The following is a 14,647-nucleotide window of genomic DNA, read 5'->3' as shown; positions in this document are numbered from 1 at the left end:
CCCTATGCATAGAGGCTGAGAGTCCCAAGAACAGATTGTAGTACAATGATGATCTGGTTAGACTTTGCCATTCAAACACGTGACAACTTCCACTGTTGAGATGCTGGTAGAATCAGGCTGTTATAAGGGCCCAGGAAAGCTACTTGTCCTGAGCTTCACATTCCTAGTCTTAAAATGTAGACTTTTGCATACGGGGAAAGGGGAGGTTCTCTAAAAAAAAAATTTAATTTACCAAAAGCTTCAAAAACTAAAAGTGGCTGACCCTCTCTAAACCTCCAAAAGCCCTTATTACTGTCTAAGTGTTTCCTCCTTTTGTTTTGTCCTCATGTACAACCCCATGTTGAGAAGAAAGATTCTGCCTGGGACATGGAGCTTCCGGGGCCACTGATAAGGGGGTCTTCAGCTGGAACTTGGCCCATCACTCAAAATTTTTGACTGTGTTCTTGAATACTGTAGTTTACCCCAAGAGGACTTGTGGGAACAAGAATGAGAGGGCGAACTAGAAAGAAAGGTGATGGGCATTGTCCACCCCAAAAGCAACTCCTCCTGTTTAACAAAATAAGGAGCTGAGAGCAGTTTCCATGGAAAGGAGGAGTGGCTATTTATCATGGCTGGCCTTCTCATTATCGAATCACCAAAAACCTCAAGGGAACAACTAAGAAAAGGTTTTTGGATTAAAATCTATTTAAAGAAATTTCTGGAAATGGGGTTTCCCATAAAAAGCTTTCCCATTTTTTCTAAATTCTGATTTTTTTTTCCTTTTTTTAAGCAAATAATTTTTGGCTCACTCTATCTGGTATTGACTTTTTATCAAAAAAAGGAGGAAGGAAAAAAATAATAGGACTTTAAAGTTTCTTTCTTCATGCTTGTCCTCCATTTGACACACTGTCTGGAACTTAGAATTTAATCGAAGCATCTGTTTTTATGTTGATTGTTCTTATTTTCTTGGGGGCTTCTTAAAAGTATGAAATCATGAGGCATTTTCTTTATTTTCTTTATTCATGTGGCCTGCTGGTCAGATTTTCTTTAACCAGGTAATTAAATGCTTCTCCTCACAGTCCCTGCTCTCTCCCTTCTGTCCTCCAGCCCTGATGTGAAAAATCAATAACCTCATTATCAGTATCTGCAGATGGAAGCTGAGCTCTCAGTGCAACATCTCTGCTCTTGAGAATCCATGGCTGGCATTTGCTTTCCTTTGCCTCTCTTCTGAGCTCTACATTCTTAGAGCCTTGTTTTCCTCCAAAATCCTTTCTAGCCAGACAGGATTTTTCTCAACTAATATGGCAAGATCTATGCCTTCCATGTTTTTGGTAGTTGGATTAAACGGAAGAAAAATGGGGTACAATTACACATGTTAAAAAAGTAGGATGGAATTATGATTCATAGGAGAAAATTTAAAAATAAATGAAAAAAATGATGTGAAAAACTAAGAGTAAGTTTCTCTTGTTTATGTTTTATTTCGCTATAAAATATCATAGGGTTTTAGTCTTAAGCTTTGTTATTTTTGTCTAGAGTCAATAAATTAGAACCAGACTGCAGATGGCAATTTTCGTACAATGGAAATTTTTATTTGACCATATAATTAATAGGATTAGTAGGATGTGATGAGCAGAAAATAAATTTCCTAGAGATGAATATGCCTGGTAACTAGCAGAGCAGCAAATGTAATTTCAAAATATAACCAGCACAAAAAACCAGCTTAAGATGAATTAAAGACTTAAAAATAAGACCTGAAATCATAAAACTCCTAGGAGAAAACAATGGGGGAAAAGCTCCTTGACATTGAACTTGGCAATGATTTTTTGGATTTGACCCCAAAACACAGGCAACAAAAGCAAACAAACACATGAAACTACATCAAACTAAAAAGTTCCCTCCAGCAAAGGAAACAACTAAACAAATGGTGACAAAAACATGTGTAAACTATGTATCTGTAAGGTATTAATATCCAAAATATATGAGGAACTTACAATTCAGTAGCAGAAAAACAACTTAATTTTAAAACGAGCAAAGGATCTGAAGAGACATTTTTCCAAAGAAGACATATAGATGGCCAAAAGTGAAAAGATGCTCAACATTACAAATCACCAGGGAACAGTAAATCAGAACCACAGTGAGATATCACCTCACACCTTTTTAAATGGCTGTTATCAAAAATTCAAGAGGTAATCATTGTTGGTGAGGATGCAGAATAAAGAGAACCTTTGTATACTCTTGGTGGCAATGAAAATTGATGCAGCCATTATAGAAAACAGTATGGAGGTTTCTCAAAAAATTAAAAATAGAGCTACCATATGATCCAGCAGTCCTAATTCTTGAAGTATATCCACAGAAGATAAAATCAGTATCTCCAAGAGCAATGTGTCCTTCTGTGTTCATCGCAGCATGATTTATAATAGCCAACATACAGAAGCAACCTAAGTGTCCATCAGTGGACAAATAGAAATGTGGCATATATACACGATGAAATATTATTCAGCCTTAAAAAAGAAGGAACTCCTGCCATTTGTTACAACGTAGATGACCTTGGAGGACATTATGCTAAGTGAAATGAGCCAGACAGAAAGATGAACACTGTATGATCTCACTCATGTGTGGAATCTTTTTTAAAAAGTTGGACTCATAGAAGCAGAGAGTAGAATGGTGGTTACTAGGGACTTGGAGATGGAGAAAAGGAGAAATAATTGGTCAAAGGGTGTGAATTTTCACTTAATATAAGATGAGTGAGTTCTGGAGACTTAATGTATAGCATGATGACTACAGTTAGTAATAATATATGGATAAATCTCAAGGGTTCTCAGCATACACATGAAAGTGTTTAAGATGTGAGGTGATGGATATGTTGATTAGCTTGATTGTGGTAATCATTTCACAGTGTTTACATATGTATATCAAAACATCACGTTGTACACCTTACAATACATACAATTTTTATTTGTCATATGTTGATAAAGCTGCAAAAATGTTAAAGAAAAATAGAAACAAACAAATAAAGTGGGCTCTGGAAAGGGAAAAGAAAACAAAAACAGCCAACTTAGTGGTAACCAACAAAATGGAAGGCAGATTGGTTTAGGTTGTTACCTAAGTGTTCATCCTCACACTGCCCAACCCATCTCTTTTCCAAATATTCATTAAGTTCAGACAACTACAGAAGTGTAGGATCATTTCTCTCTAGAGAGTTGCCAGTGGGGTCATCCCATCTTCTTCCATACTAGACTAAAGACATGTTTTTTAGGAATAGATCCTAGCCACATTTCTCTCATTTTCTTTTCTTAGCTGCCTTTCATTTTCTTCTTTTAGCTCTGTTACCAATATCACTGATTGGTACCCTACAATCAATTTTCAAAAAATCAGATACTCTGATTATAGGAACAGTATTCTAATTTTGCTCCAGTACAGTTTCTTAGCCAGCGGTTTATGATCCCAGTCGACATTAGCAATCTCTCTAAACTAGGGATCAGCAAACGCTTTCTGTTAAGAGCCAGACAGTATCGGGCTTGGGGGCCATCCAGACAGTCTCTGTTGCATCTACTTAGCTCTGTCATTGCAGTACAAAAACAGCCACAGACAATATTTAAACAATATGGCTGTGGTTTAATAAAAGTTCATTTACAAAAATAAACACTGAACTGCATTTAGCCTACAGTCCATACTTTGCTAAACCCTGCTCTAGACCATAGGAGGAAATGGTAAAACTCAGTGAAAAATTCTTCCAAAACTAAAGGTAGAAGTGTTTCAAATTAGGTAAGATATGTTGTCCATATGTTCTATGACTTCATTTTTAAATTTTACATTTAGTTTATGGTTTTAATTTTTTTTACCTAAAATTCTAACAAACTTTCATTTAATTTGAATCCAATTTTTGAAAAATAAATTTTGGCTGGGCACAGTGGCTCATGCCTGTAATGCTAGTTCTTTGGGAGGTGGAGGCAGGCAGATCACTTGAGCCTAGGAGTTTGAGACCAGCATGGGCAACAGGGCAAAAACCCATCTCTTCAAAAAATTAGCTTGGTAGGGTGGCACATGCCTGTTGTCCTGGCTACTTGGGAGGCTAAGGCAGAGAATCACCTGAGCCCAAGAGGTAGAGACTACAGTGAGCCACGATGGTACCCCACCCAGGCAACAGAGTGAGACCCTGTCTCAAAAAAATAAAAATAAGTTTTATATGAACTTGGCAATCTAATAATAAAAATTAGTGACAATCAGTTTACTAAATTGTGACCATTTTTTTCCCTCCTTTGTAATTTAGGCCTTGGAAAGCCATTGCAGAGTGAACGGAGGCTATTCAGGCTTAAGGGATGTTTACCTTCTTCATGAGAGTTATGATGATGTGCAGCAGAGTTTCTTCTTGGCAGAGACACTGAAGTAGGTGAAAATTCTTCTAAAACCATGTGGCTAAGGTACTTGGACAGATCTTTGTAGACATCTTTATCATGAACACATTCAAGTAGTGTCAAGTATGACTGATTGAGAACATCAGGCATGGCTATAATTGCAGACGTATTCTCAGCAACTAGGTTCAGTGACTTGGTACTACTAACACCAAAGCACTGAGTAGCTTCTTGACCCCATGTTAATAAGTGTAACCCCTTAGGGTTTTGATATATTTGACTCTTGTCCATGTTTCTCAGTACGATAAATGGAGACATTGATGTGGTTTTGCTGTGTGTTGTGGTTTCACTGCCTGCCTAGTCTCTTGGGCCTCATCTACTTATGTTTCTCTCACCAGATATTTGTACCTAATATTTTCTGATGATGATCTTCTTCCACTGGAGCATTGGATCTTCAATACCGAGGCACATCTTCTCCCTATTCTCTCTACAGATAAAAAGGAAGTTGAACTCAAAGAGGAATAAAATGACATCTTATATTTTATTCCGCTCCATTCCCTTCACTGCATACCTTAATAATTCCTTTTCTGGTAATCAGGCACGTGATGAACTTTTATTAATAGGTCTGTGATTATTCTAAGGTCTTACATTGTTTTGCAGTCTTTCATGTTTATTATCATAAGTATAGATGGACCTAAATTCCTTATCATATCCTTTATTATTCAGCCAGTGTATCTACCAGTTTTTTTATGTTTTTAAGTAACCTATTATCTCTGAAGTTCATGAAGCTGTAATACCGTTTTTATTAAACTGAATAGAATGGTATAGCAATGACTTCTTAATTGCAATTTGATTTGACTGCAAAACTTTTTCCTCCTCTATGAGGAGATGATGTCTGCTTTAAGCTGTAATGTTTTGCCATGTTGCAAAAAGCCATAATAATAAATTAAGTATTAAAAAAGCTTTTTCCTTTTCAACTTCATGTTAATCTGGTTTGTCTATCCACCAGAGACAGATCTAACTGTGACAGCCTCCTTATGCAGGTCTATCATTATTAGATAGAATGTCTTCTAAAATACTTCACTCACATTGTAATTCAAATTAGAAAGTCATTCCAAAAGGATCATCTCATGTTGACCTCATTTCATTGGAACTGCAGTATATTTGTGTTGGTTAATTATATTAGCATTTTCTATTTTGTAAATGTGTTCTTTAATTTTACTTGAAATGCCCTATGTCATTTCTGGACTACATACTGGTTCATTTCTTCCCTTCCCTACTACACAGAGAGGTGAGCTCTCAAATTTTGCGGAGCTCTGCTATCACTGAATTACATTTTTCTAAAGAAAATAGTATAACTTAATGGATTAGCTTTTGGGTTTAACTGAATATATGAAGAAATTGGTTCTCTCTGAAGAGAGGGTATTTCATATGGCTTTGGTTCATTTGTTTGTATTTTATCTTCATTTTTTTCTTGAGAAAATAAAGCATTCTATTTGGTTCAGATTTCTCAGATTTGAAAAAGGCTCTATCTCAAATGCAGTAAATTATAGAACACTAAAATTTCATTTCAGTTTGTGAAAGCAGGATTTGATTCTGAAAGAAGCTTTGCCAATCTTATTTATCCATGATGAATCAAGGAAAACCTAATAAATTTTTAGGCCAAATAAGAATATAGCATATTTAGTATGGTTATATTCAACATAGAGATCACAACCTAGAAGAAATATAAAGAAATGGCCACTCCCAATCCCCCTAGGCAGGCAGTGAAACCACAACACACCGTGATCTACAGTCCTGGAGTAGATCAAAATCAATATATAATTCTTTTAAACATTAAGTTTTGTAATAGGAATGATTTTCTCAAGAATCGATTTGGTGATACCTTCTGTTTATTTACATTGGCTCACTATATATACATATATGTCTATGTAGATATAGCTATTTCCATGAAAGGGCTAATATGATGCATATACTGAAGTGCAAAGACTTTGATCATGTGAATTTTCAGCCTACAATAGTCAGAAAGATCAGTGCAACCGCGTTGATTATTAGGCTGAAGCATATGAAATTGCTGCATTTTTAGTTTAAAAACTGTCAGCAGTTTCATATGGTTCCACCTAGTATTATTGAAGACAATTGTTTTCTTAGATATCAATAGGCTTCATAGTTTTAGTTATTTTCACTTTTGAATGTGTTTTAAAAGATTTCCTTTAATTGACAGGACCGTTTTTGTGACCTTCTTTCTGTTTTTCAACATCATACATTGGTATATGTCAAAGAATAAATTAGTAAAATTAATAAATGTAAGAGTCTTTAGTACATCATTATTTTCATGCTAATGTGTCTCTGTGATCCAGAATAAGTTCTCCCACTCATATCTTCAGTTCACCTAATGAAATGAATGGATAGCAAAAGCCCTTGGTTTCCAAGACTTGAAGGCAAAATATTAAGAATTATTGCCAAAATTGGGCCACATGTATTAAGATTATAATGTTTGTATAAATGTCCTTGAACTTGCAATTTAACTTAACTCATTTTCTTTTCAATTTAATTTGAAAGAGCACAAAGCTGATAAGTATTTCTGCAGTAGAAAGAGTATTGAAATCAGGTTGTATGTACACACTGCACTGTAAGGTACCTTGGTATCCCAGTGTGAATAGACAAGAAGCTGTACTATATGTTGCCCTCTCAATGGCAACAATGAAATTTTTTCAATTCTAGAACTTGGATTTTTTTTAACAAAAGTCCCAAAACACCAAAAATGTAAACAAGATAAGAGTTTAATATTATAGTGATATAATTTAATTAAAATTATATTTTGGGTTAATTTTAACAACTGAATCTTTAAGTAGAAACTTATTTTCAACAAAATTATGTTGTTAAATTTATATCTATATTCACATACTGAAAGATGAACAGTTAAAATAGGACTTAATTTTGTGTTTATGCAATATGTCTTGATATACTTTGTGCAATTAATATTACACATGTAAGTTGTATGTCAGTTTACAGAAATCAATGACTTGTCATAATGTTTTCATGAGCTACACATTTTGTACATTATTTTTGATTTGTACATAAATTCATTCTATCATTTTCAACTTTATATATAAATCTCCAATGTTATGGGAAACATAATAGATTGACACATAATTTTTAAAAATTATATTTGTAAAATTTCTCTATTGTGAATAAAGTCTTTTAATATATCTCCTCATTTGTTATATTTTTCTCCTTTTTAGTAGGCTTCTATATATTTAAGGGGTGAGTGCATTCAGTTCCAAATCGAAATATTAGATCCTAGCAGCAATTCCATACCACACCTTGACAAGGATCTTGACAAGGAAACATTTCCCATTAAAAACTTTTGCATTGCACATAACTTTGCGTATACAGTATTTGGGTAATCAAATAACCGTTATTAAGGATCTAATATGTGTTCAACTCCAGGACACAGAGGCTAGAAGTTTTGGTGTCAGAAATAGCACAAAGTATGATCTTTGTTCGTAAATTTGCAATGCAGTTAAGAAAATTAGACTAACCCCACCCTACACCTCAAAACAAGACAAAAATAACATTTAGCTGTGTTAAATTACAAGCTAAAATGCTATAGAAGTTCATGAAAACAGGAGGTCCATAGGATTTGAGTGGTCTAAAAGGCTTAATAGAAAAAGGAGAACTTAGATATACTTCCTCCAAAATTTTTGAAAAAGCCTGGGCTCTAAATTCTTCAAATTCATACTGTATTTTCTTAGAATGCTTCACATATTTTGGTTGCTGTTGCCACTGCCTGGAACTCTATTTTTATAGCTCATTCTTCACTTTATCAGGTCTCTGCATAATTGCCACCTTATTAGAATGACTTCTTCGACCAATCAGTATGAAATTCTCTCCACCTTTTGTCCCCTACCCTATTTTATTTTCTACTTAGCATTTGTTAGAAATTTTTGTCTTTCTAATCCCTTAGTATTAAACCCCAGGAGAATAGACACTTTAATTGGCATTCCCCACCCCCATTTTTCTGTGTCTAATGCTGAGAGCAGCATCTAGCACTTGTGATGTACTACACAATTGAGTGAAAAAGTGCATGAGTTAGGAAACTCTATCTTATATTTATAGTCTTTGCTACAACTATTTGCAAATGTCTTTTAATAAGCAGTAATTTTTTTTTTGTTTTTTTTTGAGATGGAGTCTTGCTCTGTCACCAGGCTGGAGTGCAGTGGTGTGATCTCGGCTCACTGCAGTCTCCACCTCCTGGGTTTAAGTGATTCTTTTGCCTCAGCCTCCCAAGTAGCTGGGAGTACAGGCGTGCACCACCACGCCCAGCTAATTTTTGTATTTTTAGTAAAGACAGGGTTTCATCATGTTGGCCAGGATGATCTCGATCTCCTGACCTCATGATCCGCCCACCTCAGCTTCCCAAAGTGCTGTGATTACAGGCATAAGCCACCGCACCTGGCCTAACAGAACACTTTTTAAAAAAATATTGAAGTATGTGTTTGTGACTAGAATCAATTCTTAACAGGTTATTTTTAAACTACTTACATCATATAAAATAAAAAGTAAGGCGTGACTCCTCCAATAGAGTTTTTTCAGATTCAACAGCCCATTATTGTTTTATGTGACTTAATGTCACAGTCCCTGCCCTCTATGTTAAAAAGCAAAAAATGATTACAACAGCACCAAGCAAAGAAATTATTAGCTTATTACCTAACCGAGAGTTAATCAAATGGAAACCTTCTGAATTAAATCATTGGTAACACAAATGATGTTGGTTGTGTTTATGTTGTTGGTGACAGAATTATTAAAATTTATTCTAAGCATGATTTTTATGTCTACCAATCAGCCATCAACACAGAGATGGCAGCTTGGCAACCAATCCATCTAATGACTGACAATGATATGTAGACACTTGCTTAAAATTTTTCAAAGGTACAAGATAAAATCTTTTATATTTGAGTATAGAGCTTATATATCTAATTGCCATCCCAGGCTCCCTACCTTGTGGCTGAAGAGTGAGGGCAGGGAGGGGAATCTTATCTAACTTTTTAACTGATTTTATGGCCTGAAGGCTGCTTTCTATTTTTTCCAGGCTCATTCCATCCTCCACACTAGCCAATACATGAGTCACAGTTTTCAAGAAATATTTGCCACACATCAGATACACATTTACAGTATTGGAACTACACGGGAATCTAGACAGCATTTAATTCAACTCTCACTTTAAATATGAGGAAATGGGGATTTTCCCATGAGGAACTGTTTTTCTTGAACTCCCGACCTCAGGTGATCTGCCTGCCTTGGCCACCAACGTGCTTGGATTAAAGGCGTGAGCCACCACGCCCGGCCAGGAACTGTTTTTTATCCTTCCTCTGTGCTGCCAGACATGGGAATATGATACGATTTCATGCTAATTCTAAAAATACAAAAAAATTAGCCAGGCATGGTGGTGCATGCCTATAATCCCAGTTACTCGGGGGGCTGAGACAGGAGAATCACTTGAGCTCAGGAGGCGGAGGTTGCAGTAAGCCAAGATCGCACTACTGCACTCCAGCCTGTGACAGAACCAGACTCCACCTCAAAAAAAAAAAAAGCCTTGTATGAGAGCTTATGTTATTTCCAACCAGCCACTCCAAAATAAGGGTATAAATTAAGAGTTCACCCTTAGAAATTGTTCTACTGCTCTGCTGTGTTTCTTTCTCCAGATGTGGGCTACAGTTTACCTAATTCAAATCTTGGATAAGGCTTGTTAAAATGCAGATTTCAAAGCCTTCCCCCAAATTTAACAAATCAAAATTGTGATGGGGCCCTGGAATGTCTGTGTTTAGTCCTTTGTGTTATTCCTACAGACACTAAAGTTGAAAACAACAATTTTAAATTATAGGTGGATGGAAATCCCAAGACTATCAGAACAATTGAGTTAAGTAGCAAGTCATGACAAGAATATGTACCTTTTTCTGTATTTTTGTCTCTACCTCAAGTTTTAAGTACAACTTGATGTAACTTTGGTCACTTTGAAAACATAAATTCTTCCTTTTTTACAAAAGCCTTAGTGAGCAATAAGCCATACAACTAAATCTTTTAGAAACATATTCACACTAGATTCTTAAACATCATTCTTTATTATTAGAAGTCTCAAAAATATTAACTTCAATCATTCTTGTTTTTATTCAGTGATTGTTTTATTTGCTTTCTTCTCCCAATAACTCAATTTTTAAGTCATTTTTCAAATTGTTTCTACTATTCTTGTTGATTTGAACATGACGGTCACTTGCACAGACTACATGGAATTTCTGGTTTGGCTATATGTCATGTAAATGTATAAAATGTTCTTGGAAATAACCTCTGAAAAATACCTTCATTTCCCCCACCCACATTTTTACATTCATTGCTATGCTAATTGTCAAAGATTTGTTGGCTTGCCATTATTATGATCACTTTGAGTCCCCTTAAAACATGCCATTACTTACAGAATAAATTAACTTAAATGTGTATCACAGATCCATTTAATTCCCCAGTGAATGAAAATTACCATGAAACATTAGAAAACAGTGATAGATGTATAGTTTTTAGAAACTTTTACACCTACTGGAATATTTTGGCCTCAGGCTACGAGCACTTACTAATTCACAATTCTGCAAACAGGGCCATAAAATGCACTGCTTTTCAAATAGTATTTTCCAAAATGACTGGCACCCTAGAGTTTTATTTTTTTGTTTTTTACTTTGTTTTGCTTTGTTTTGTTTAACTCTCCGAGGAGAAATGAGTGAATGATCACAATTCATAAAATCTTTGGGAACTTTATTCCTGAGTTGCCAACTCTTGGAATTCTTTGTGGAAAATAGAAACACATAATCACCTCGCCGAACTGGGATGGGAGGTTCCATAACAACTTCTTGAGGCAGGCATGTGCTGTTGGTTCCCTTTCATGTATGTGACGGCTTTGGCTTGTTATGACCCAAGGCTCTCTATTTAGTACATGACTGAAGGAGAAGCAAACGCAATCTCTTCCTTCCTGTGCAAAACCTCTTTACCAGTCTGCCTTTCAATACTGCACTTCACCAGTTAAATAAACCCTGAGTGCCTCTCTCAGCTATCTACATTCCTTCTCAATCTTGCTTTTGCCAAATTGTTAACTTTGTGACTTATGTAATTTTGGCAGGGAGTTGCAAAATATATATATTTTTAAATGTTCCATTAAGATACATTGTCTCCTTTCTGTATATGATGCAGTAAATAGAAGAGGTAGAAAGTAGGTGCTGTTGGGCCAATGGGAAGCCCACCTCACTAGGAAAGCAGACAAGGGTTCCAAACCTTAGCTGGTGTCATTAACTCCCTGTGTGATTTGGATCAAGCAGTTACTCTTCACATCTCCCTTTCCTTAATCTGAAAAATGAGAGGAGTGATTAGCCCAGGCCTAACAGCTAGGCTCTGCATTGCATGGCGTCCATTGTGGATTCTTGAGCAAGAAACAGCAGTGCACATGCCTAGAATATTTCCACGCATAAACTAGAGACCACCACACCCAAATGACAAGACATCAAAACCTTAATGTCCTCATTCATAAAATGGGAGGGATCATATCTACTTTACAGAGAATTAGAATAACTAATATGTATTAAAGGTCTTAGCTCGTGCCTTCAATCTGTGAGTTCCAGCCCCTTCTTTCAGCTTTTGCATGCTACAAAAGATCATCTTTCTTCTACCTTGGGAAGTCTCCAGCTTGTTTTGTTATGACAACACATTTGCTATTATTTTACTTGCTGTTTCCAACAACCCTAGGCCTTTTTGGATGCCTTCCTTCAATCAGACTGCTTCAAACACATGTTATTACTCATCTTCTAAGGTCGAAGTTTAGCTCTTTTCTGACCTGAGAAGACAGAAATAGCCAGCTCTTCACATCTGCAGCACAAACTAATTGGAAATTTTTCCACTTAATTTTTTGTTAAGCAGTAGAGTTTTGTTTTTTGGTGTGTGTGTGTGTGTGTGTGTGTGTGTGTGTGTGTGTGGTTTTTTTAGCATTTGTAGAAGACAAGAAATAGGGATCAAACTGCAAGTTTGTTACACTATTATCAATTGTGTGTGTGTTTAAACAATCTAATAAAAATAAGACAGTGTCTACAACAGCTAAGAACTCCTTTTAGATTGAAGGGTAGTTTTCTTTTCATCCCAGAATAGCTCTGGAAACCAACAAAATCAATTTTATGAACTAGGAAAGCTTACTGAAATAACTCTTCCGAAAGAACCAGCATTGCTTCAAAAATCGGCTTATAGGTTTGAAAATTACTTACAGTGACTTAAAACTGATCACTTTCAAAGAAAAATGTATAAGGTGATTTTTGATTGAGAGTCTACTTACCCATTTTGCCAAAAAAAAAAACAAACAAAAACCTCTTGGTTTCTATAGCAGTGGAGATGTAAATTATGTGCAACTAACACTTACCTTTTCTTCTGGCACTTCTCACACAAGAATAAGGCTGTTAGCTTCTCAAGAGAGGCTAACACAGTTGAACAAAATACCCATAGTTCACTTCCCTCCCCCGATATGCCACACTCCTGCTGACCTTCACTTTTCTGTATTCTGCCTCAAAAGCTCCTGGTCTACTTCCTTCCACTTCCTGGAAAGTGTCTATTCCTCCTTTTAAGTATCAATTTCTATGTCTGTGACCAGTCTGCCCCTCATTCCAATTTGTTATTGCTACCTCTGGGACTCCGAAGGACTTTGTGCAAACTCCTATTCATGTATCACGCTATATTGTCATTAATGGTTTTCATTCATTCATTCATTCCACAAATATTTATTAAGTAACCAGAATATTTCAGATACTGTCACAGGTCCTGGGGAATTTAGCAGTAAGCGAGTTAGACTTGCTTCTTGTGAGTCTAGACTAGGAAAAAAGGCAAATTTGCAAAAAGTAGAATTTTTGAAATTTAAAAAGGAGGGTGTCATGGCATATTTGTTAATATAAATACTGGATTTGATATGGCATCTGGCACACATTTGTTTTCAACCCAATTTTACCCTTCTATTCTTCACAAAGGAGGCATTCAGTGAACATTTGGTGAAGAGTGAACAAATTGTTAAGAAATGAAGGAAAAGTGAGTCTTAAGCTTCTGTTCAAAAACATACACATAATTTTTATCTTAAGTTTGCCTGCAACAGAACACAACCCCTGCTAAGCCCTACTGACTCAAAGTGGTACTTCAATCTGCAAAGTTGAATACAGTTTCTATTTTTAGTGGAAAATCTGGTGTTTACCTTAACTGTGAAATACCTCGTTATAGGCTGCTGTTAGAAAAATTGCATCACTGTAATTTCAAAACAAATTTACCAAAAGTAGTATTGTTTTCTCATATTTTAGTATTTTCAAAATATACCAACTATCTTAGGGAAAACCCACAAGGTTCCAAGCTATATTCTTTCATTGTCATTGCTTGTGAACTATTCACTATCCTTGAGATCAACAGACATATCAGATACTTCTGCTAGAGTTTGCCTTGTTTGTTTTTGGTTTGAGGGTAGGGGAGTCAGGGGATATGTTTTTTTGTGTGTGTGCTATTATCGATGCCTAAATTGCCATGTCCACACATCCAGGGCTGGCTGCTTCTGCTCAATGGAACACTGGAAAAGTATTGTGAGTGATGGAAATAATAAAGAACTTCTCTGTAGTGACTGAAACCTTTCTGTAATCCTCTCTACTAACAGAGCAAAGGATTCTAGGGCTAAAGGGAATCTTTTAATAATTGTATTGCCAAATTTTTTCAAATAAGTTTACTTTGTTCTTCCAAGCTGGCATTTCTTCGACCATTCTAATGGTAACGAAATAATTAATTGCAATTTCGCCATCATCCACCTTATCTTCTTGTCTTTACCTCCAGAGGAGGTGCTGACATAAATGGTCAAAGAACAGAGAGGAAGAAAAAGGATCTCAGAGAGATTAATCAGTCCCTGAAAATCTGAAAATGACTGTTGTTGCTATTATAAATCAATATACAGGATTTCTTTAAACACTAGATAAAAAACCATATAGTATGTCAATACCACGATTGAAAGGTCGATAAATATAATGAATTTTAACTAGCTCTTGAATTTATTTTGCTGCTTTAAAAAATATAGAATATATTGCTTTCTTCTTTCTGGTCTTCCTCATACAATGATGATTACATCAAGGGAAGTTTCAAAATTTCCACATTGTATATCTGGGCTTTTAACCTCTCTCAAGATTAGATAAAGGCTGCTGAGCCAAAAAGCATTCTTGGCTCACGTACACAGCTCATTCTCTAAATAGAGGTTTCAGCACACCCAGGCAAGA

General features: G+C 35.7%; 1 protein-coding gene across 2 annotated transcripts in view; it reads left to right on the top strand.

Moving 5' to 3' along the window:
* MAN1A1 (mannosidase alpha class 1A member 1) overlaps positions 1-7,551 on the top strand; it is a 183,108-nt gene extending 175,557 nt beyond the window's left edge. For both annotated transcript variants that reach the window (XM_002746910.7, XM_054254374.2), the window contains 2 exons: positions 4,250-4,365; positions 4,730-7,551. In XM_002746910.7, the coding sequence (XP_002746956.1) occupies positions 4,250-4,365; positions 4,730-4,856 (243 nt within the window). In that variant the 3' untranslated portion in view covers positions 4,857-7,551. The remainder of the gene's footprint in view (positions 1-4,249; positions 4,366-4,729) is intronic.
* The last annotated feature ends 7,096 nt before the right edge of the window (positions 7,552-14,647 follow it).

The sequence above is a fragment of the Callithrix jacchus genome, chromosome 4 (assembly GCF_049354715.1).
Source record: "Callithrix jacchus isolate 240 chromosome 4, calJac240_pri, whole genome shotgun sequence".
NCBI classification, from domain to species: Eukaryota; Metazoa; Chordata; class Mammalia; order Primates; family Cebidae; genus Callithrix; species Callithrix jacchus.
This window is presented reverse-complemented; position numbering and strand designations above follow the sequence as displayed.